The sequence below is a fragment of the Cygnus olor genome, chromosome 16 (assembly GCF_009769625.2).
Source record: "Cygnus olor isolate bCygOlo1 chromosome 16, bCygOlo1.pri.v2, whole genome shotgun sequence".
Classification (NCBI taxonomy): domain Eukaryota; kingdom Metazoa; phylum Chordata; class Aves; order Anseriformes; family Anatidae; genus Cygnus; species Cygnus olor.
Window position 1 is genome coordinate 13,136,814 of NC_049184.1, and position 25,477 is coordinate 13,162,290.

At 44.3% G+C, this 25,477-nt stretch overlaps 1 protein-coding gene and 1 long non-coding RNA gene across 2 annotated transcripts in view; one reads left to right on the top strand and one right to left on the bottom strand.

Annotated features, from left to right (window-relative positions):
- The window catches only part of NTSR1 (neurotensin receptor 1), a 49,588-nt gene extending 45,456 nt beyond the window's left edge, over positions 1–4,132 (top strand). The window contains exons 3-4 of the mRNA XM_040575785.1: positions 16–106; positions 2,378–4,132. Of these exons, the coding sequence (XP_040431719.1) occupies positions 16–106; positions 2,378–2,627 (341 nt within the window). The 3' untranslated portion in view covers positions 2,628–4,132. The remainder of the gene's footprint in view (positions 1–15; positions 107–2,377) is intronic.
- Positions 4,133–8,377: 4,245 nt separating this feature from the next.
- LOC121078998 overlaps positions 8,378–25,477 on the bottom strand; it is a 49,951-nt gene continuing 32,851 nt past the window's right edge. The window contains exon 5 of the long non-coding RNA XR_005824820.1: positions 8,378–11,321. This is a non-coding gene — a long non-coding RNA (uncharacterized LOC121078998). The remainder of the gene's footprint in view (positions 11,322–25,477) is intronic.

Sequence of the window (25,477 nt, forward strand, 5' to 3'; positions counted from 1 at the left end):
TTCCATTCTTTGCAGGTGCTGTGGTGATTGCCTTTGTGGTGTGCTGGCTCCCCTACCACATACGGCGCCTCATGTTTTGCTACATCCCCTCCAGCCACTGGACAGAGTGAGTGATCGGGGCCTAGTGGGGCCTGGGGAGTGGAGGTGTGACCACAGGGTCAAAGCCTCAACCTCTTAATTGGTTTATTCTTTCTTTTGGATTTCTTGCCATGATTGCCAGACAAATTTAGGAGTCCTGGCTTTATCATCTAAACCCCCAGGTGTGGGTGGGGGAGCATCAGCTTGCCCTGAAATGCATCAGCAGCCCTTCCTGCCGTGGCCGCGGCCACAGAATCGCCCCCGCTGACACCGCTGACAGATATTCACCTTTGACAGCCCTTGATGAGATGATATTTGGCAGAGGCGTTTATGCATCTTAAGTGGATTGCTGTCCCTGTGGTGGAGATATCGACCACTGGCCCTAGGACGGAGCAGCTCCTGTCAGCATGGTTTCGTTCCCCAGCGCCACCTTCCCTTAGTGACAGGAGAGATTACGCAGGCGGGAAAATAACCGGGCTGCTCGCTGAGGGCATTTACCGGGTTTTACAGGGAGTGGTTCAAAATTAAATACCAGTAATTGTCACTGATTAGAAAATGCCCAGACTCGCAGCCAGTTTAGGGATATGTACCTACACGCATTGCATACCTACACTGAACGCACGTGCGGTGCTCACAGACGGCTGCTGGCAGCCTTTCTGCCACATCAGGCCAAGTTCCTCTGCAGAGCAGCAACAGAACTGTTTATTTATTTCAAATATGCAATTAAGAGTTCATTATGTCCAGGGATATAAACCTGGTTTAGCCTGACAGAGAGGTGGCATGAGAGGTGCTCAGAGAAAGATGCATCCCTCCTCCCACAGCGTTGCATCCCTGTTCTCTCTGGAACCAGCTCTGCTTCCTGCAATGACCAGGAAACGAAAAAATCCTCGATACCAAGAAGCCAAGGAACAAGGAGACATTAAAATTTCATAAACTCCAAAAACAAATAATCGTAATTTATGATACAGCAGCCTTCTGAATGGAATTGTACATCCATCCGTAGTAAAAGCCAAACCCTATCTTTAATCATGAAAACAACAGAGCTCGAGGCACACACTGGGGCAAACTGTTGTGTCTTGTTTGCTTTCCTATAAGAAAACTACTTAAAGCAGCAATCAATTCTGTGATGCCCGCATTTGCTACGAGCAAAAGGGGTAGAGAATTCCATCAGCAGTTAGTGTGAATTTATGCATTGTGGTTGCATTCACTTTTTTTTTTTTCTCTTCTATTAAAAGCCATGAGTGATTTTAGGAAAATGTTGAATTTACAGGCATATTATGAATGGTGAACTATCAGTACGGTAGCTAATCAAGAGCTCGCAGCAGCTTGACATAATCATTTATAAATGAAATGCATGTGCCTGTCCCTAAAGAAGAGAAATCTGCGTTAAATTAATTCTTCACAACTACATTGAGAAACTCTGCTCGTAAGAGCTGGATGGGCCGGGCAGTACTTGGCAGGGCTGAGGGGGCCGTGGGGGTTGGTGATGTACTCCAGCACACGGCTATTTATCTTTTGTTAGACAGTGCTCAGACTAACAAAAAGGTCTGTGGTTTCCACTGAGATAAATGATCCTGAGGAACGTTTTCCTGAAAATGAGACCCACGTTGTTTATAAACCCTTTACGATCTCCGAGCTGTTGATCTCAGTTTTCCCAAGGAAAGCTATTTCAGAAAGAAACAGAAATAACTAAGCGTTTTCAACCAATTCTAGCTGAAAACATTATCTTGTGGTGGTCAGGATATGTTTAAAAGCACGCTGTCATCAGCCTGCCCCCAGAACAGAGGAAACCATCCCAGAGCACGGACAAATCCCAACGCGGGGACCCACCGAAGGAGGTGGTGCAGCTCTCACTGCCCCGGGGAGGAGATCACTGCTTCTTTTACAGGGTCTTGGCTCCTCTGCAGGCTCTGTATACCAGAACTGCAGCCAGAAAGTCAAGCTAATGTATATGCATGACACACAAGCAAATCTCCAACTGGTTTCTCAGTTTCAAGCAAGTCTATTTTCGAAGGCAAAATGAATACATGAGGTAAATACCCCATCCAGTCCCAGGGCATAAATGAGTTTCTAGCTGATAACAACGGGGGCAAGAGCCCTGTAAAGGCACTTGACCTGCATTTGGCCAGTGGCAGCTAACAACACAGGGTGCGTGCACTGACTGCCGATGGCAAACCCATGTCCCTAGCAGAGAAAGCTTAGCTGGAAGAACAGCTTATGCTTTTTTCACCCTTGTGACTTCGAATTATTTCAGTTCTCCACACTCACTCAGACTTCTATCTTTCATCTGTTCTTCCAGTTTCCTTTACAACTTCTACCACTACTTCTACATGCTGACCAACGTCCTCTTCTACGTCAGCTCGGCCATCAACCCCATCCTGTACAACCTGGTGTCTGCAAACTTCCGACAGATCTTCCTCTCTACGCTCACGCTCCTGTGCCTGCCGTGGAGGAAGAAGAAAAAACGACTGGCCTTCACCAGGAAATCCAACAGCATCTCCAGCAACCACACGTTTTCCAGCCAGGTCACAAGGGAAACAACATACTGAAGCCAAAGGAGGAAGGGAAATGCATTTATTTCATCGTGGAGTCAAAACTTGAGAGAGGCCTCTGACTTTCAGGCATGGTCTCCAATTCACGTAACACAAGTGTGTTTAGCAAAGTCGTTTTTGTTGGAAAAATAGGCTTCGTTCTGCCAGTAACTTTGAGGTTATTTTAACGCGTTGGCCTTGCCTCTTGTGAGTAATGTCTACACATTTTGTAACTTCAGTCTGGCATAAATCCAGGTGCAGTGCTAACTGGGAAGCCAATATATGTTAAACGTAAGCAAATTCATACTGCATTTCATCCTTTTCTCAAGGCAGAGATGCCAATTCCATATCCAAGGGTTCGAGATCACATCTCTTGGTGGCAGCAAGCAGAGTCTAACGAGCAGAAAGCAGTTTCAAACAGAAAGGGATGTTTTTGGTGAAGGGGCGTGCTCATCTATGGGATGTTCAATGAGCAAGGAGTGAAAACTCAGGGAGCCAGGTGGTGGGTTTAGAAATAGATCTAAATTCTTATGAATATGACCTGGGTGCTCAATAGAGCCGCTCTGGTTCCTTGAACTTAAATACCGACAGATGATGCCTTACTTAGATTGGGATGGGAGTAGCCTGGGATCATCGTTCACTTTAGGGCGTGTATAGTGCCTGGCACAGCGAGCCCCGCTCTCCCTGCTTTGGGTATTGCAACACCAGTAAGTAACAGAGTCTCTGGCAAAGCTGGGAATGCAGAAACTGTGCCCAGCTGGAGTGCTGCAAATGAACAGAAATGGAAAATCTTACTTATGCCACACAGCCAAACCCTGCTTTTTCTGCCAGGGAAATCACTTAGCTGGCCTGCACTAAGAGGTGAGAAAGCTGCAGGCTCCTGCGGGCTCCAGTCTGCTGAGATAAGAGCAACCTGCCCCATTTCTGTGGGACTCTCAGATTTTTCACATTCTGGTTCCAGTTTTACTTGTTTCTGCACTATTTTCACACAGCTGACATTTCATGGGTTATCAGTTGTAGGCGGTAGGGCCTCTTTTTCTACCTTTTCTTTTATTTCTTTTTGCTACCAAACCTATTGGCATACTGATCTGCACATACACATCTTCAGATAGTGCAAATGAAGAACACAGGATGGTCTAAGCTGGGGAGTCTTAGCTCTAAAACAACTTTCTTTTAACAAGTCAGAGGAATGGCAGCGAGAGCTGTTTGCAGCAAATCCGACAGTTTGGGACAGTCAGAGGTTGTGCTGAACTCTGACTATGAGCATGCTCTAAAAATAAAATAGGATCAAAATAAGAGAATATAAAGCTTATCTTCTCTTCCCCTTCTTTCTTCCCCTTGATTTTTGCTTTGAATTTGAAATTTCTCAGCTGGCCAGGATGGATAGCATGAGGTTTTCTCCCATGTGGTTCCACCTCTAACAGCCAACTGGGAAATGCAACAAATTCTCTTGAGCCTTTAGCACCAGAAGTCACGGGTCCCTGGGTCAAAGCTAAAGGGACTTCCCTGCTGCCACAGCACCAGGCTGTGAACTGCAAACCATCATTGTGAACAACCTGTGCTTGATTTGCTGTTAGTGACCTTCATACCAAGGCAGAAACTACATCAGGGCTGTCCCTGCCCACATTGCCAGTGCACTCCTCCTACATCCCACGCCCTGGGCACAGTCAGAAACCCACCCCATGAGCCTCCCGTTATGCTCACACAAAGGTGAGCCAAAGACATCCTATCAGGAAAACCTCACATTTTGTTAAAGGTCTGGCCTTGACAAAGGGAGGCAGATTCTAAAAAAGAGGTGAGCAGTGTCAGGGCAAAGGGCAGACTAGGTTTTAGCTGCAGGAAGGGCTGTTCTCTGGCAGTGACAGACATTGCTGTTCATTTCTGCTGCTCAGAGTGGCTGTGGGAAAGCCAGTGGCTGTGGATCGCTCCTGGTCAGAAGCACAGAAAGGCTCTGTAAGAAGGGAGGTCCAGGGGTAGGGCGCATTGCTGAGCTCTGGTGGCAGGAGGCTCTGTGCAGGAGCTGCCCCAGCCCCTCGGCACATGCCACTAGCTTCCCTTTTCATGACGACAGACTAGAAGAGACCCTTGGCTCCATCTAGCTTGCCAGGCTTTGCCCATCCCCTGTCACTCGGCAACTAAGGAGCACCCACAGCCCGTGACACTGGTCCCAGTGCTGGATACATGGCTCTGACCCCACGGGCAGCTACGTGAGCCCTCGCAGAGCAGCGTCACACAGCCGTGGAGAGCAGTCACTTCCAGCAGGTACCAGTGATGTTTCCTGCTCCAGATGTAGTACGTTGTGGGTTACGCTCTATGGGGCTCAGGACAGAGAGAAAGCAGCTCTGGGGCATTTGCTGTGAGTTGTGAGTGATGGCTATCTGCTGCTGAGGCATTTATAGCCATCGTACAGAGCTGGCTACTACCACCGTAGATCTGGCTACCACTAGCCATGACCTACAACCGCACCTAGCAGGGACGGGGGAATTATTTTAATGCCTAGTACAGAACCACTCCAAAAGAAAGGGCTCAAAACAGGAATCAGCAGGGCCTTAGTTCCCTCTGATCCAGCCAAACTACAGGCTTTGTCCTGCCATGCCTTCTCTTAATTTCTTGCCCTGGCTGCACGAAACAGAGGGCAGAGTTTACAACTGACAAAGCACTTTTGTTGTTCAAGCGCACTTGACTCCTCTTTGGCAAGAAAAACTGGTAACGGGACAAATAAATAAATGAATAAATAAATAAAAGAGGCAAAAAGGAGCCTTCCTTGGAAGGAAATCTGTGAGGAACTAGCAAATGCTATCATGTCGGTGTGTAACATCGCGTGTGTTAGAAATGGCTTGGGCAGGTGGGAGGAAGAAGCTATAGACCTTACATGCTGCCTTATGGGCTATGTACAACGTGTAGGAACTGCAGAACCATGGACAGACTTACTTGTGTACTCCTGGTTTACTCACTGTTGCTACCTTCATCTAACGTCTGTCCATTGAAGCTTAGTCAAACCTTTCTGACTTTTATGGGGGACTGTAGCTGAGAGCAGCAGTCCTAAGAGAGGCAGGTTTGTACAGGCACAGGGGAGATGAAGCACTCATGGCAGCTTGGCAGCTTCCAGCTGAATAAGCTGAGGAGGGTGAGGTGGCCACACAGCAAATAACTTGGTGTGGGCATCATCTGTAACAGACCCTACAAAGCCACTCATCTCCACTGCTCTCACTGCTCCTGCGCTAGAGAAGTCCAGGTACAAGGAGCAGAGGAAGAAGAGTCAATATCACACGCTTACTACTGGCCTTCAAGGCAAGAAAATGTTTAAATGGTTCTGGAGGGGACCCAGATGTTTTAACTTCACGTCGAAATAGAGTCAACAGCTGGGAGGTGGTGTCGGAAACCTCCTGTGGAAGCTCCAACTGTGCGTTGCTTTGACTTTCGTTACGATTTAACATCCTACGTGTCTCAGTTGCTTTTGAATATCCACCTTTGAAACGTTTAATGTTACTACTATGCTTGTTAAACACCAACCTGCTGAAATGTGCTTGATTAGCTTAGAAAACACTGTACAAAAAATGTTGTCTCACATAAGCTGTTTGGCTTTGATTTTCACTGCTGATACACCGGCTGTTTACAGATTTTTTGATCACAGCTCTGAGAAAGTGGTAGGTTTATTTGGGGTTTGTCATGAAAATGGGAACGAGCTGGAGTGAAAATGAACTTATCAGAAACTTCTTCTGCAATGTTTGTTGGGCTACACAAGTCCTGCAGAGCTGCTCATATTGGGAGATTTATCCGAGCAGTTTACTGGCTTCTAAAGCTCTGCTCCTGCAGTTTTAGTGGGTGCAGACCTAAGTCTACGGCCTTAACTTGAGGGTGCAGCTCAAAGCTACCTCTTCCACAGAGCAAATCTGACTACCTGAGTTGAGAAGTGGAAGTTACAGCTGATTTCATCCTCTTCCTCCTCCCCACCTAGTTTTGCTATATCCAGCATAGAGTTTTAGTTACCCTGAGCTCATAGAAGTGAGGGTAACTCAGTATAAGACCCCGTGGTTTTGTAGAGGAACGCACGGTACTCTAGGGAAGAAGAAGGTACAAAAAGCCCGGTATATACCAAGGACATCTGTCAGAAAAATGGTTCTCTTTCTTTCCATGCCTTTTAACGGTGGTTGAACAACTAACCCAACAAGGTTTGGCTTTAAACCTAATCGAGTATAACCGGCTTTTGCCATTAGACAAAATGCATGCTCCCATCCTTTGTATTCCTGCCTTGTCTGAATTCTCTGCGGGGGCAGAGGGGCGAGCATTCATGCAGCACACTGTTAATCTATGCAAATTTCCTCTAAGTGTTTTGAACTGTTTGTTTCAAGTAAAAAATCTGTTGAACCCACAGATGTGAAGTGCTGCCAGATGGATTCGGAGAGATTCCCATCTGAAGAGAGACTACCAAGTGACCTCTCCAGATATTATTTTGAGGTTTCGTTTATCTTCACAGCATTCTAGGCAGGGCCATCCATTTGGCAGCGTGTGAAATCAGATTTCCGAAGCCATTATGCTATTCAGAAATTTCCCCCAGACAGGACTTTCTCACCAAAGGCCCCGTACACATCAGTGTTCGAACGCTCTGCTGAGCTTGTCTTTTGGTAAAGTGCACGAGATCTTGCTTCAGTGGCTGCGCGGGTGAAGAAGAAAACTAAAAGGGAAGGTTGGTGAGGAGGGTTAGCAGGACACATGCTGTAAAGGTGACAGTCACAGGGCCTTTGCATTTCTAGCATCAAACATTTAGGGAAATAAACCCCCCAGGCATGCTATTGCTGCAGACAGCATGCGGTTAGGATGTGAACCGAGCATCTGTGTGGCTGCCATTCGTGCACGTGGCATGAGAGCACTGAGTTCTGTGCAACGCGTCGAGTGTTGGTCCGGTATCTTCCTGACCGTGTCGTTTGGCGGCTGTTTCAACAAAGCTGTATCTGCTGGAGCTCTGATTCTTGACATCACAGATGAACCTTCTGTTTTCAGTTTGGATCCATTCAGTAGAGAACCAGAAATTGCTAAAATTCATGGTGCTGTGTCCTGGCTTTGTGATCAAGAGTCCTTCCCCAGCTGTGCCACCTGATAGTCCTGCACATTCTGTATCTATGGTAAACATTTTTGGAAGTGCACCTTTTTATTCTTATTTTTTTCTGAAATACAAAATGTTGATGTGCTTTATTTTCTGTGGCCTGTTGTGCAATGGGGAAAAAATGAATGTTAAAAGTGTGTCAGAGTCTCCTTTGTAAGAGTTTCTGTGACAAAGGGAAGGAAGAGGGTGTGAAATCCTTTTGTATAGCAATGGGAAACACCCTTTCAATGTAACATGATATTATTGATACTGTATTTACTGATCAAACAGTAATGAAATGGTTATTTCCTGATATTAGCCTTTGTACTGTATGGTATTTTACTTCGTTTTATTTTATTTTGTCATTTATTGATCCTAAGAAATAAATATCTGAATTTAAGGCTTTGGGCTGATTTTGGGGTGAAAAATGTTGCCGTCTGCCCATGAATTCTCTAGCTCGGGACCAATTTTCTTGAAAAAGCAAAACTCCTGGGAACCAGAGAGCCTCGCTCTGACCATGCACCCCTCCCACCCATCTCACGCAACCAGGCCTCACATCACGCCCCACCATGCACAGGAAAGGAAAAGACTGTGGGAGTCAGTGAGTTTCTTTGTTTCTTTTTCTTTTGGAAAGGCAAAGAGACTGTGCCTCAAGCAAGGAGGAATGCTTTCAATTTGGCCCATATTTCTCATTTCAATTATAAAAGTAATTTCCATAGCTCACAAGAGGAAAATTTAAGATGCCTTTTGAAACAAACATTGCATTTTAGTAAATGGCTTCATAAAACTTAATAAACATCCATCCAGAAGTTAATTTATTTAAAATGTCTTTAAACCCTCCTCTGTCTTATTGAATTTATTTGAACTGTAGATCAGGTTGAGTATATCCACGAGGGTATTCAAGCAATAAGGCAGCGCATCCCGGTTATTATTACAAGTCTCGTGTGGGCTGTTAAGTTTGAAGGAAAGCGTGAAGAGACAGTGGGCACTCAAGTGCAAAACCCCTCCTGCAGTGCACGAGCACCGATACAGCCCCGGGCCCCAAACAAAATGCTGGGGTTGCTTCCAGCGGGGGCAGGCAGCCCTGTGGGGTGAGCACACACTGGTCAGAGGCTGAACGCCCAGGGACAGGATGGTGATAGCAAGTTTGGGACAGCTCACCTGCATCCCTCAGGGACTGTGACCAGCAGAGAAGGAGGGAGAGCACAGCTAATTCACTCCTGACAGCAGGGAATAAATGGGAAGAGTCCGAAAAAATTATGGTTGTCTCTGAAATAGATATCACGTGTGTGAATGCAACACTTGCGCACGCATACCTCACTGCAAGTTTTCAGTCCTTCCAGTGCAGAGCTCTTCCTCTTACTTGAAGGCACTGTCTGGCCCAGCTGGCTTGTATCACCACGGACATGGCATTTAATTACACTTGGCTGCTTCTCTATGAAATTCTGAAGAAATGGGAAACAATATCCTCCACCCTTTTAACACAAAAATGTAAAACCATCTTGTAAAGCAGGAGCAGTCGCTTTGTCTGCTTTCACACTGTTGTTGCTCAAGTGCACAGCTGACATGGGCGGTGTGGATGTCTCAGCTTCACTGTAAACTGACGTTACAAAAAGGAATGATTATGAATGTATGGCCTGGAAGATCTGCTTCAAGATCTGCAGAGGTACAGACTCATCACTTGTGAGTAACATCAGCATCTTGGATGCACCGTTTCGTCCTCCTTCATCCCAATAAAGTGCAGCATGAAGATGGACACGCCGTACTTTGCCACTGCATCAGCTTCAGTCACATTAAAGGCTGAACCAGTTAGCCTAGAGTTTCTTTGTTCCTTTCTTTGCTTGTCCTTTCTCCTGTCTTTGGAAGCTATTTATTAGGAAAGATATGTCTACCACAACTGCAATGCAGCTTTCAGCCTCAGGCACTCAAACACATTATAATTAATAAGGAGGTCTGATTGCTCTGCAACTCATCACTGCTCCCTAACTATGTAATCTCCAAAGAAAGCATTCACGTACTATTTTTTTCTCACAGATATCTCAGGATTGAGCAGTATCTGCACTAGGTCACATAGGTGCATGGTTAGTCTCCCTGCCAGAGACGAACCTGCAAGGGCAGAATCCCAGAGCCAGAGCTACAAGGGAGGTTTGTAAAACTGCAGGGAAAGATGCTACAGCCAGGTGAAGGCCCACATGCACAACTGGTATAAATCGGTTTGCACCTGCAAAGAAATACCCTTTGTGTTTTTAAGTGACCCAGTCTAGCTTTGTCTGAGTCTCATTTCTAAGGCTTTTTTTATTTTTTTCTAAATACCATTTAGCAGGGGGAAAATAAAGCAGTTCATTATGTTAGCAGCTCCACAGCCAATCTTAAATGCCAGAGGCGCTGATCAGATTAAAAAAGAAATCACATTTCATGGCTGATGTCTGGAAGGAACAAAGACTCCAGTCCTGATTTTGATTGAATACAGGATGATATCTCTTGCTCATTGTATATATTACAACTGCAAAGAAGGAGACTGTTTATCATAGCATGCTTCAGTGCTTTTTAATATACTGTTTATCATATAGAGCTCACTGGCATCCTCAAAGCACCCTTACAGATTTCACTTCGTATCTTAGTAAGTTTTCACGGACTTTGGGAGACAAATACTTGTTCCCATGCTGCCACTCTTACTCCCTTCATATGCAGTCAAAACCAGCTCCTCACCAAAGCAAGAGTAATGTCCTTTACCAAACAACCACAGTCAGTTCAGTGAAAGACAAACACAGGTCATTGTGCACCACCTCTTCTGGTGGCTGCTGTCGCTGCTACAAAACCAGAGAGCACTTTGAGCAGTAGAGGCACCAACGATTCAGACACATCTTTTTTTGCAAAAAATAGGGTACGTTGCTGTGCCTGGGAAAGGAGAAAAACGTTGCAGCTAACTGGTAGAAATCCCCCTCCCCTTGCCCTAGGGTGGTATGATCTCTGCGTGTTCGGTCACAGAAGAGAACAATTACGAGAAAATATTTTAAAATAGGAAATTTGCCTATCTAGAACAAAAGTTTTCATGGGAGTGGCTGAGTGGTGCTGACAGTCACATGAAACTTGTCAAAGAGCTGCCCTGACTCAGGGGTGCAGGAGTGGCCAAGGTGCAAGGACGCCCATACCGGTGCTAGCACCATGGCGAGCCTGCACCCAGTGGGGAGCCCAATCAGACTGCTGACCTTCACTTTACTTACATGAATCTGTAAATTTGCACTTAGTGCATTAGAAATGCACTTTGCAGATGTATATAGCATATTTACAGTGCTGCACTGAATGACAGTCCTGCACTTCATCCTCGGTGGCCTCTCTTCTCTTCTCTGGGCCACCCACTCATTCTATCACCAGCGATTTTACCTCCGGATCTGGTGCCAGGACAGCTCTCAGACATCAGCCCCCAATGACTTCCCTTGTTACCAGCTGATTCCTGTGGAAGAAGGGCTGGTTTCTGCTGGAAAAGCTCTCAGCACCAAGCTTGAGAAAGAACAGGGCTAATTGTGAGTGTGAACTTCACACCCGTGGTGAACAGGAAAGTCAAAGCTACTCATAGGTGAACACCAAAACAGAAATCACGGAGGGCTGTCTCTGCTCCACCCATCGTTCTGGAAGGCAAATGCAAAATTAGTGAACCTCTGTACAGGGAGACAAAGGCAGAAAAGTTTTCTGAAGGGAGATCTCATTTTGGCCCCCAGCTGAAACTCTTGCCAGCCCCAAAGCTACCCATTTTTCAATGCTCAGCTTTAAGGAAGATTTAAGCTGCTGTATCAGTTTAAGGTATAGGATAAAAGGGACAAAGAATTCCAACTGTCATCAGAAAGCGTGGGAGAAATAAATATACAATGAGAATTATATTTGCTTTCTGTGTCTTCACATACATCATGTCATCAAAAGGATTTGCAGACTTTTTCCAGAGAGAAGACAGTTGTGTTAGCAACACCATCATACAGCGAAAAACACTGGAAAAGGAAAAGGGGAAAAAAAAAAACAACATTCTACTCCCGTCTGATTTTCACATATTCACAAATCAGTCAAAAGCTTTTCTCTTCAACCAAAATCTCACTTCTACTTGTTTACAACAATTCCTCCCCCCGTGCTATTCGTTTTCCTTACAGACTGCCTCGGGGCTCAGGGTCTGCCCATTTTTTATAACCAGCTCTCCAGGAGGCACCATAGGGTTTGCAGATCGGTTGTCTTGCTCACCACGAAAAGGCTGTTTGATGTAGGAGGGGGCTGTGAGTCACAGCAAGACTTTGATGAGCCCAAAAGACTTCCTTAGCGGCTGGCACCAGAGTAATGGAGAATGAGGAGCTATAGGACTGAAACGAAATACTGAATCGGATAGGATGGGAAAGAGGTTTTGTTGGGGTAACAAACAATAAACCTGAGGATCTTGAATATTTATTTGAAACGGAGCCTGTTTCTTGGGAGGGATAAACTGGAACTTCTCAGGAAGCTGTTTAATTGTGCAAAGACAGAGAAACACAGACTGGGACAATGGTCAAAATGACCTGGAGTGGAAAGAGGGATGCTCTGAACCCAGTGCAGGGGAATGAAGGCAGGGTACGGGTACAATCCCACTCACCTGCTCAGTGAAGCATTCCCTCACCCAGCATCACGGTAAAGCAGGGAAGCAGAATTAAGTTTGTTTACATCGCCCGGCAAATGCCTGCTCCCAAAATTGCTGTCTCTTTTGGGACAGAGTTCCATTTTTTTCACTTCACCAGGTGTTGTTACACCCCATGGATGTTTAAATTGAGGATAATTTGTGTTTCTGTTCATAGCAAATATCTGCTCTGTAAAATGAATTGAGTCGATTTTACATTTTTACTCTTTGTGAGCAGAAATATTTCTGGCTTATTGGCATTATGGACAGATTTACTCCTACCTTTATTTTCTTTAATATGGCTGTTACTTTAAACAGATTTAAATACTTAGACTAACAGTATACAGGTTTCAGATAAATCTGTTCACTGGTCAAGGCACAAAAGAGAAAATTTATCGATTAAATTAAGTGTTAGCTTCTATCATACTATTCCACCAGCAATAATGAATTGCAATCTACAATACAATTCAATTCTAACCATAAATATTCATAGCTACAAGTCCTTATTTTCCCTTAAACTGTTCTGTGCTAGTAGAAAATGTAGTGTGTCAGAAGTCAAACACTGAGAGCTCATCATAACCAGATATACCCAGAAAAACTGTGATGCAGAAAAGTGGATTTAATCTCAAATAAATCATGAAGTGGGGTGGAAGCAATACCATATACTGTGAGTTAATGCATAAAATTTATGTAGATACATAGCAAGCAAATTTGAGACAGCCAAAACTGGGATTGCACAGCCAGGGTGAGGTGAAGAAACAGATTTACAGCCAGATATTCTAGCTCCATCATGGGGATCATAAGCAGCCATGTGCGGATCTAAATTTTGCATCTCATCTCAGAGCTGACTGGGGCAGCCCCCACTCAGTTTCAGTGCTCACAAGAGAAGAGGGAAAGGAAGAAAGGGTGTCTTATAAACCCTGTGACAAACGGGAAGACAAAGGTAATTCAGTTACTCTGCACAATGATGTTACCAAAAACGATGAAGAACTTAACTAGATAATTGTTTATCCTTTATTTTCATTGTCGATCCAAACCTAATAGAATTATTTGTGCAGGTGATGTCTCAGTTCTGATTCACGGAGGGAGCAGTACTTCTTGTCCCTTAAGAACTCTTAATTCAACATGACAGGTTTGTGGCAGCTGATGCTGAGAACAGCAGCAGTTATTATATGAGGTTTCCCACTTCCCCTTGTATTCATTATTTTAGTAAACACCACATCTAGTCCTCTTTTCTAGCTCATAATTGTCACGCACAAACCAATATCATGGCACCTGGGACATCCTCAGGATGGACGGATCATCCTGATCGCCCCACCCTTGCAGACCTACAAAGCTGTCAAAGCACCAGCGCAACTCAGAAGCTATTTGAGCCTAAAGGCCAGGGCACGGATCATGGCAGACTCTCAACAGCGCCCAAAGGAAATGATTCCCAAACACAGACAGGATGCAAAATATCCACTAGCAATCAGGGCTGTGGGATGCCTCTTCTCACAAACTCCACCACTCCCGCCGCCTGCGGGTGCTGGAATAAACTTGCTCAGATATCGCGCTGGAGGTTGGAGACAGACCAGCGGGAAGGGAGGAGGTGTGGGGGTGGATGAAAGGGAAGGATTTTTTTCTCTTTGCAAACATCCAGTTTCACCACTGACAAGTCTGACAGATAGAAACCAATTAAAACCAAAAAAGCCCTGCTTGCAGGTGCGGTGAACTTCCTCAGTTCTCACCACCCCTTTGTACAAGTTGCTGGGTGCTGACGCAGGGCAAGTGAGCTACAGCAGCCTCGCCTCCCCAGTGTCACCTCTTGCTTACACGGGGACTCTGCCGAGGTCCTTGTCAGCTAGTGGGGTAACGTGGTCGCAGTCCCTCTGCTTGCACACCTGGTGGGAGCATGCATCAGTAACTGCTGTCCGCAGCAGCTGGAACGGGGCTGCAGAAAGGCTGCTTGCAGCCTCTTGCTCCCCTTTTCCCTTGGGACACTAATGAAGCATCTCCGAAGGATATAAGCTATTCCAGCTTGATACTGAGCCAGGAAGGCACCAAAGACAAGGATCAGCCTATTAAAACGGGTCATTTGACTGCAAAATTTCATTTTCTAGCACGTGATCAAATGGATCCAAGTGACAATGTCTATGTCAGAAAGGCAGGCCCGGCCAGTTTGTCACCAGAGAGTCTTGACATCAGAGCAGGAGATGGGTCCTTTCCCTTCCAGTGTCAAGTCTGAATTTAAACACACATATTCCTGGCAATCCACATCAAAGATACTGAAGAGCTCATAAAAGCAGTATTACCGCTATCAACAGCAACAAAGAAAGAAGCCACTAGCTTGGCCCACAACAGAGATCGCACCTCAGTGAAGCAGTCTGAAGCACAGGAGGCTGCTTCTCTCCCTCCCATGGCATTGTCAGAAGCTCTTAGGGTTTACTTGGGGTTTGTTCAGGGATGCTCACCTGGGCCTCTGAGGATGTTGCTCACTCATCCTTGCTCACATGTGAGTCCTTGAGAGATCTCATGCTGTGACACCTTTCAAAAGGTCTCCCCCTTAATGAGAACCACTTCTTCTCCGCAAGGAGCCACCGTGGCCTGGTGGCTGCAGCCAACATCCATCACCCCGGGCAGAGCTGCACTGTTACCATGCCCCCGCCTTGCTGCAGTACAAAACTCATTAATGCAACCTGCATTCATCACTGCCCGTTACATATAGGGTTGACATTTTGAAATGCCCAGCATATCACACCGCAAGGTCCCCTAACCCCAGCTTACTCATTCCTTCCCTTTAAAAGGATCTGCAGAGTAATGACTGACACAAGGTCTTATTCACCAACGTCTCTTCATCTGCACTCACCAATTTTTATCCCGTTGCCTTCCTCACAGGGCTTTCAGAAAGCTAAACTGATTTTATTGAATGTGACAGGAGATGACAGTGCCTTATAATAATTGCTTATTTTTTCCATCCTGAAAACTATATAATATAGCAACCTCAAGCTCACTGATGAGCAAAAGGATACCTTCCTAAGTCACGGGCTGTAATGTCAGCAGCTATAGCTCTAGTTCCACTCATTATGTCCCACATACAGTGGATGACCCAGGAGGTTAGCACTGACATTCAAATTATCTTATGATTCAATTATTCCCCTTATGGGCAACAAAGGAGAAATTAGGATAGCAGCAAAAACACACTGGAGTGCATCTCCCCGCCGAAGATGTCCTCCTAAGACACGGAATGAGGAAAGTGGCTTGCTCTAGCTTGTTATTCTGATTTATTCCTGGAGGTGGGCTGTTAACTAATGGATAATGCCAACAGGGGAATCTCCTCCATGGCCAAGGAATAGCCTGCCTTTGTGAGACTCCAAGTTACCATTGCTGAAAAGTTATCTGAGGCCAAAGAGAAGAATTCCGCCTACAACATCTGCCTCTCTACGATGGGCATCATTTACCAGCAGTGCAGGTAACAGAGGAGCTGGTTCCCTATGTGTGTGAGTTCTGTGCCCAATTACTACAACTGCATGTGTTGATCAGGCACTTAGCTGCACAGCAGCTCCCAGGAATTTCGGCAGTCCATGCTCTAAGCACAGCATAAATTGCTGGAAATTTTCTTAGAAGAAAGAAAGTCAGGCAGTGGAGACTAGAGCCAGAGCAGGAAGCATTATCACTCACGAGCTCTGCCTTCTGCATCAAACCACTGGTACTGAGCTGCTGGTATCATAAAAGAACGCTCACATACTTCATTTCTTTCCTTCATCCCCATCATTCTCCAGTGACTCTCAGCTTGCTCCAGCCATTTTTTTCCTCCAACAGTAATGAAATGTATGCTATTTTCATTATCCTTTAGTTTGCAGCACATTCTACGACATTCTTGGAACCTGACACAGGGAGTGGGCTGCTGTCATTTGAAAGCAAGAAATGGTTATGGGGTCTACAGCCGGTCCTCAGACTCAGTTCCCTGGCACAGCGCAGCCAAAATGCCACAAAGGAGGAACTACAATTGTATAAGGAACACAGAAATCCTTCCTGCAACCTGTGGCAGTAAGCTCCAAGGAGACCATCAGACACTTTCACACGTGCACACACTGCAACAAGTCCCATGGTGTGTACGCATACAGGCAGACATTCTGTGGTATCATGGTACAGGTTTTACGCGTTATTCAATAAATGTGCGTGGTTCTTGCAAATGCACACAGCAGATTGCCTTTCTGACTCGCGGCCCACGCCAGAGCTTTAGGCTCTTGGTGCTGCCCAACTTAGCATTCTTTGCTTGAGATGGTGGAATTTCACCTCGATTTCAGAAAGCTGAGCTGTGATGTTTTCTTCTCATGACAGCATTCTGCATCTGTCTGACAAGAGTAAACCAGAGCAGAAGAGATGTAAAAAGTTCCTGAAAGTTCAGCTGATTCTAGGTGCACTCATCCAGCAAGGCATTTTATGATGCTGCATGTGAAGGACACTGCGTGAAATTAATTGTACTATATATTTAATTAGCCCTCTGTCTCTTTTTCAGGTCTGCTACACACGTATTTCCTTTCTTTCTGTTCAACTGTCGACATTATCCTCTTTCAACTCCATTTCTCATTTAGCATTGTAGCTAATTCTGTAGCCGGCTTTTTACTTAGGAAAGTGGAACTGATGCAATTTGTACAGGAAACAAAACCTCTTTGTGCTGCAATGTGTATCTCTACTGGTAGCCACCAGACACAGACTCTTTCTGCCTCTCCCTGTACATACCAAACAGCTAAAACTACAGACTGCACTGTATGAAGGAGGACTGCTGCCTACCTTAGGTCTGTGCAAACCCCACCTCCTTGGCAGTATTTTAAAACCAGAAGCCGGTATCAGTAGTCTTCTATCAAAATAAGTACAGCAGAGTCAACACCTTTGGATAAAGAATATGTCTGATTAATTTTCAGTTAACCACCACACAGGGTGAAGCTGTGTTAATCTGACTGTTTGGGCACTGTATCCATGTTTGATTTATATTTGTTAGGTTCCTATTCCTGTGCTGGAGGGATTACTATTGTCAATGCTCATTTTTCATCTGCACTGTCGTTTCTTTCAGCAGACAGAAAGACACCTTGGCATTAGCAGAAACAGAAAGAAGCAACAGCATTAACAGAAACGTAACAGATCCATAACCTGCTCTAGAAACTATTGGCAGCAGAAGGAGCAGAGGTGGAATAATCCAATGAGCATTGGCTAATTAAGGGGTTTGGATGAGCAAGCTAGGTGGCTGATGAGATGATGTATGCTCTGCAGTCACGTATAATAACGCATTAACTTCAACCATCACGGCAAGCCGTGGTTAGCAAGCACATCCAAGCATCCATTACAGTGTCCCTGGAAGCAGCCCAACCTGCAGCCATCACCGTTGGATGATGGTGACATTGAAAACAGACAGCAATATGCTGTCTAATGAACCGAGAGCAAGAACATGGCACCCGTGCAGCTTTGTTTTGTGTCCACGGTGACAAAGAGTTCTGCTCCCCTCCAAGTTCTCACTCTGAAAAATTCACTTTAATGGGACCTTGCCTGTTTCTCCCTCCTTTTAGTTGTGCTAGACTTTCTTTGTGATGTAGATACTGCCATAACAACCAGCTGAAGCAATTTTCAGTGAGATGGGATCTAAAGCCAAGCTTCCGAAGTCAGAAATGGAGAAGAGAGATTTTGAATTACCTTTCCCAGAATCTTAACTTTGATGTGCACAGGTACACAAGTGTACTTGTCAGTGAAAAAGAGAAGTGAGTCAAGGTAGCAGTACATTAAGTTGTATTAATGCTCTCTTTTCTTTGCCAATAAGAATTAAAGCTTCAGGGCAAAGGTCTGTGCTTCACCTGATTTTATTACGTGTCCAGGATTTAATTGTGAGCATCCTTTATCAGCTCTGTTCATTCTCTTCATCAGACTGCAGACACACACATAAGAACACGAATTAGTTTCCCCCTGTTATTTCAGCTATTCTTTACAAAGCACCAGTTTTCAGGGCAGCAACAATGGTTGCTGAGATGCCAGAGACCTGCTTAAATGAAGCCAGACAAAATCGTCCATCTAGTTAAAAAATTCCATATTGTAGCCATATTAAATAAGAGGATGTTGTGGCTGAAAGAACAAGTCCTAACATCAGGGTGTAGTACAGTGCGGATTTAAGCACAGAAGGGAAGGATCTGCTACTGAGAAGTGTGTCTGGGGAAATGATCGCCTATTTTGTTTACCCACTTTTGCCTACAGATCTTTATTTTTGCCTATTTATCACAGTGAGCTCCATTATGTATTTCCTTAGCCTCCGTGTTTTGCTGCCCATACATTATCCAATTGTTCTGTTGTGTTTTTTTTCTCTCTCTCTGTGGCCTTACAATCCACTTTCTGGAGGTCCCATCATGGGCTGGAAACAAATGATAGTGACAACAAGATTTTGTAACACACAATTATGTAATGAGCTCCTTTCCCTGCACCATTTCAAGTATATTAATTCAGAAGTGAAGCCTCAAAACAGCGCTACTGCTACAAGTTCATACTGAAAACCAAGGCCAGAGACACACAAGGAGTCTTTACTAACGACTTCCCGTAAGTGTCAGCAAGGATAGCCTAAACTCTATGTGGTATAAACATTTTGGGTCAGAGCCAGCTGAACTCAAAGGATGATCTCCTATCACCACTGAGAGACACAGGGCATGAACCACCTCTCTAGGAAGCCTGTTTTGTTGTTTGAGCACCATCATGGTACAGAAATTTTTCCTGATATCTAGTCTTAACCTCCCCTGGCACAGCTTTGTGCCATTCCCATGTGTCCTATCCTAAATAATCTAAAAGATTTCTTAGTTGGTGGGTTTCCACTTATGCTAGCAGCAATATGTTATAGAAAGTTCTCACGTAATATTCTTTCCTATGGTTTTGTCCCTGGATGATAAATTGTTTTCAGATAGATTCACACGATACAATTCTATTATAGATGCTCTGTACTTGTTTCATGATGGCTGTTGCTACTTTAAACTCCTTGAAGAAGTGCATTTTCCATTAAGTGTATTGATTTATATATTTCAAAAGCCATATATTTAAAGGAAAAGGACAAGAGAAGTTCACTTTTTAAAAATAATAAAAAAGAAAAAATCCGAAAATAATAGAAAATTACAGAACTTGAAGAATGTTGGAGTGATTTTCTGAGAAAGGAAGAGAGGAAACCTGTTCCAGAGCAAGCTCGGGTAGGTGGGAGCAATCACCCCTGTATGAAATTAGCCAGTGTTTTATTTATATTAATGATCTGTCAGAGATTTGTCTATTCAGTTGAAACCTGGTTTCTGCTCAGCCCTTGGAAAACTGACTGTGGCACTTGCACAACCTAATTGGCACAGAAAAATGTTCACCTTGGTCATGCAAGAGATGTTGTCAGCTGGACTACAGTATATTTGGTCTTGGCTCACCTGATAATAAGAGACTCCTACATGTTGAGAGGATCCTGACCTCCTTACACCGTTCTTCCACCATGCTCTGCCAGCTTCAGGGCTTGGCTATTTCAGTTATTCTAAATGTTGGACATTCAAACAGTTCCTCGGCTGCTGCTGTTTTATTGGAGTGTTGGAAACTAAACTGCACAGCTCTGGTACAGGAGGGATCAAGCCCTGCACTGTCAAGACGCTCACATCTTAGTTTGTGCATCACTAATCTGCACTTGCATTTTTCATGCTGGAATGATCGTGCATAGAAACAAAAGTAAGCATAAAACCCCTGGCACTCGACATCTAGAGAATCCAGTTTGGGTCAACACCATGGTACAAGGCATGTGATGTATAAAATCTCCTGGATCCTAGTTAGAAAAGGCTGTCCCTACTGTTTCCTCCATTCATGTATATCTTTGGTTTTCACAGCCTCTTCCTTCTCAATGACGCAAATGGTTTCTGTCATTTCTTGTTGATAATCTGACTGTAATAAAGCCTTTCATACTGTTATTAATCTCTCGTATGGAACAATGCTACCGGACTTACCAAGCCTGTTTCGAGAGCCTCTGAAAGCAATTCTCTTGTTGAATCTGGTCCCATAGACCAGGCTTCAAATGTGAGAGCAAAATGTCAAGTTCCTGTTAATATGCATAGAGGCTTACTGCAAATGATATATACTAATGTTAGCTATGTGGTTACCAACTGCTATTATATCAATGGCACCTGCAGCTACTTCAGCTTCAGTTATATTTATTAAATAGCACGGGCACAAAGCCAAAAGAATTAATTGATTGCTGAATACTGTGGAAGACTTGCTTCATTTCACAAAGGTCCTTGGACGTAATTATAAAGAGGCAGGTTGGCTGTAGTGGCAGATTGCAGCAGGGCAATGGGCTGCCCTTTGCAATTTCTCTCATTTGTTAGTCCTGTCTCCCCGGGTTCTTGCCTCTCCCAGATTTGTACTGACATCTGCAGCAGGAGCTGTTCAACCCCTGAGCTTTCTGCCATTCACCTTCTTCTTCTGACATGAATTGGTTGAATTAGACAAATCTGGGGGAGGGTGGAGAGCAGAGAAGCAATTAGCAATTGACTCGCTACAGCGATGAAACCATTTAAACTTAAGCAGCTGTGTGGAGGTGGCTGGAAGGAGATTGGTTTGTTTGTTTTGTTGGTTGCTGTTGGTTTTTTAATACAGCTCCTTCTCCTCCTTTCCTTTTGGAAGGAAGATAAAGGTGATGTAGGATATTCTTTTATTTCTGTGGTTCTGCTTTTTTAAGCATTTCAACAATGACAACTTGTATGATATACAGTAAGGGCAGAGATGCGCAAAATGATATAAATGTGAAGAGAGGTCAAGCAAAAGTGTTCTTTGGAGGAAATGAAATCTCTCTGGGTTCTTGTATCTTTTTTCAGCATCTTTGCTTGAGTCTTTTGGCTAAATGGCTGGGTCTCCTGGCACCGGTTCTCTTCCCCACTACTGGGGAGGGTGTTTTTCTAGGAGTAGATTGTTTCTTGGCTCTGTTCAGTGTAAAACTAGTGTCTCTCTCAGAGATGAAAGCACTGCTGTTGGCTTTGGGAAGCAGAGACTTAAAATACATATAAGCTGTGGAAATACGACTTATCTTTTCCAGCACACCTAGTTAATAAGCAAAGCTAAAATAATTCTGATGCTATGGACATCTATTTGCTGGTAGGCGTTACTGCTTGCCAGGGTTATTTAGATTACAGTAGCATCTAGAGACAACTGCAAAGCCTGAGTGCCTCTGGATTCGATGTTGCTCTAAGCTGGACAGTCCCTTGCCTACATTTGGAACATCTGAATTCCCTTGTCCCCGAGATATAGAGATCCAGGAGCATCAGATCAAACTTTCATTTTATTTTCATCACTATGACAGGCAGGTGGTTTTTCTGCCACGGTCTGAAGATAAGTCAATTTTTATCTGTAGTGTCAGCACAACTTTTATTGAGACTTCACAATGAATATCCTATTGTTTAGTCAGTGTCATTGTTTCTGGAGAAGGAGTGATTGTCAGTGCTGCTGTGGACTGGCATTTTCTCTGGATTTGAATTGAGTGAAAAGTCTAAATTAACAGTTTGCTATAAAAACGGAGAGATTGCGGCAGCTGTCATAAATCTGTCTCTGTGAAAAGCAAAGTGAGGTTTGCTGCTGATTTGCAGATGGTAGATCTGGGTCTCAGACCAGTGTACAGTACGCCAAATGGAGCTACACTGAGGTCCAGTGAATTGAACAGCTGTAACTGCATTGGTAAGGGGATACAAATCCTCTACTGCAATCCTAAAATAACCAGCCAAACTATTTCCATCTTGCAATTTGTTATGGCTCATGGTTTGGCCTTATTCTTAGGAGAAAGAACAGGATGAAAGATGACTGTTTGTATAGCTTTAAGAGGATGCTTGGAACAATTTCCCAGATGCAGTGATTCGCATTTTACTGGCTCCTCTGTCAGAAGATCGAGGCAGATGGGGGAGAAATCCCCCACTGTAGAGGGATATAATGGTGCCATAGGAATAATGACTTGCAATGATCTGCAAGACTGAGCAGAAAGCTGACAAAACCAAGGGATCTTTTACTATGAGCACCCTGGGGAGCCAGGGGTAATGCAGACCTGTCCCAGACAGAGAGATGGTGTGGGGACTAAATTCAGTGGGATGTGTCAGAATGGAAGACAGAGGCAAGACCAATGCAGCACCCAAATTTCCAGATAGAGTTGTGCCCTGCTAGAACTTTATGCCTAGAGGAAAAGGCAATGTCGGATTGAAGGAGCCATTGACAGAGCCTGGAAAACAGAAAAGTCAGGTGATATGTCAATGTTTTTCTACCAGGCCTACAACATAGGTACATTTTGCTCTTCTTGCCTGCAACACAAGTTTGTTATTTCCTCTGAATGAGGAGAAAAAGAGCAAAAAGACAAATGCTGTTCTGCTGTTGTAGCCCATCTCATAAAACATCACATCTGATGTGACAGCTGAGAGTGAAACTGGGTCACTCTGCTACTGCAAGTGGCTTTAATTAAACTTCTTGGCGGGATCCACGAAGACGCTGTGCTCACACCTCTTATTTAATCTTGTTTGGGTGACTGCCTAAGGCCACAAGATCTCTCCTTTCTTTCCTCTGCTGCCATTCTTTGTGCCCTCTGACCCAGGCAGTCCATTTCCATGTAAAAGAGGTAAAGAGAGAAGAAGTTTATTGAGCTTGCTGGCAGAGGGCTGGGTTGGTGATATTTGGGCCTTCCCTTCTGAAAGCCCTTCTTCCCTTGATGCTATCCTCATAGATGGCAGCGAAAGAGGGTGGCACAGAAGCAAGCAGCTACCCAGCTGATACCAGCAGGTGCCAATATCAGTCCTGCAGGCCACGGACAGCCTCTATACATTGCCTTTGGAGATTTTGGTAGAGAATGAGAGCTTTTAAACAAGCCCTTTGCAAGGTTTTCCAGGATGATGCATCCTGGTATGAAATAACTGAGCTGTGTCATGGTGCCTCCTACATCACGTTGTATTAGATTAAGCTCAGCTGCAGGACAGTGTATTACGCAGCATCACAGTGCATTAACTTGAATTTGTACTTGGTGTGTGTGCATCATATGGTAATGGTTTGCTGTCAGCAAAGGCTGTTTGAAAGAGGAAGACTATTAATACAGACATAATGAAAACAGAGAGAGTGGGAATAATTACATTTCCTAGTTCTTGTTATAGGTCTATTGGGGCTCAGGGAGTGGCAGGCACAGCCTGAACATGGCAAGAAAGGATCAATTAGGGGAATTCAGATTGGCGGAAATAAAGTGCTTCAGAAGTTGGGACTGGATGAACAACTTTTCTTCTTTTTAAGTTAGGAAGGGCCCTAACTTTCTCCATGCAATGACACGCCACTGAGTAAATAACTATTCATGGCGATGCTCTTTGGAAATAGCCTCATTGAGAAGCTCTGTTCCTGCTAACAGACAAGCTTTTATTGGGATAATAGGAAGAACACGGTGTTTCTTGGTAAAGTTCTAAAGTTTCAACCACCTTATTTCTCCTGTGTCTGCTATGCTCCTCATCAGAGGAACAAAACTTGATTTAGCGCTCCATCATTGTCTGTGAGTCACCTGTAATTTAGCCATCACTGATATCGAGAGAGATCAAGCATAAATGGACACGGAGTAAAAGCCAATGTACAGCTGATATTTTTTTCAGAGCTAATAATTTGTAATACTGAAAACAAGGCACAGCTGATTTTAAAGTGATCTCACTTGGAGAAGCAGTGAAAAACTGTTAAACTCTGTCTTCTGCAGATATATATTCAACATGTATATATTCAGAAGACTCTGGAGGAACTGAGAAAATAGAACAGCTTTTTAGGATGCTACCTGTCAAGGGAGTCTTGTGGTAAGGATATTATAGTATGAGTTAGAACAATATGCTTTAGTCCCTGTCTGCAAGAAATGCTCCCTGAGACCTTTAATATCTCATTTGTTTTCCTGCTGTTTTCAAAATAAATAAAATAAGAAAAATCTTAATACTATTTCCTGATCTCCGAAGGGTACTATAATGATAAATGCATTCCTGCCTCTAAGGCACTAAACTAATGCCATGACTACAGCCATATTACAACCAAGACAGATGTTACATGCTTTGGCCCATCACTCACCCAAGGGGCACCAAGTCAATTTGTACCCTGTAAATGGAAGTGACAGTCGCACGATAAATTGCAGGGCTGTGGGAGATATGGATCTGTCATGTGCTTTCACCCCTGTCACCCAGCCTCTGACCACAAATTCATTTATTTCATCCTTCCCCATCTTCACAAGCTCCGACCTGCCAGCATTTGACAACTGCATCTCAGCTTTGATGAGAAATATTTAGGAAACTGCTTTGTGATAGCTGCAGGAAGAGCACTACTCTAATTCAGCAGTGCTCAGATATCAGCGTAGCAGGGTGGGAAGTGTCTCCTGTCTTCTCTTTAACTCTCTCTAAATTATTGCTTTGCATCTAAGGAATATTCAAATGAAAACCCTGCAGTCATCAACAACCAATTTCATTTCCAGCGTAATGGAATAAGTTACCATGCATTGTCAATAAACCGAGGGAGAACATAATAGTTTAGAGAGAAATGTTTAAATGGAACTCAAGTAGCCTCGAATGGAATAATACAGCACAAAAAGATCATTGTGTCTGCCCCCATCAGCGGCTATTTGTAGCAGCACAGCATCAGCCCTGCTACCCCAAGGCACCTGTCAGGATCAATGACATCTCTAATTAATCCAACCAAGACCAAAGCAAAGGAAAGAAATCTCTGCATTCAATATTTTCTTTGAACGTTGTGTATGCCACAGAAATGAACTCCAGGGAAGGGAGCACAGGGAGGCATTTTGGCACCCAGACGTCTGTCCGCACTCCCTCTAACTCTGTGCTACCCTTCCAACTGCCTTGCAAGCCCCACACGTGTAAAGTGACTGATATTGGAAATAGTTTTCTGCCCCACAGAGCGCATATTCATGTCTCTTTATATATCTCAGGCTTTCAGGTTCTAGTCATTGAGGAGTCTGAATAGTTACAAATATTTTACCAGCACTTTGGTAAGGCTCCAGCAAGTTTGAGGTGCTATAACCTTCTCATGAGGTTACTTGTCTGTGTGTTCTCAGTACCCAGTCTCTGCTTCAGTCTCACTGAAACAATCTAATGAAATATATTAATCTCTCAGTCCCTAGCTTTTGTTTTTATTTATCTCCTT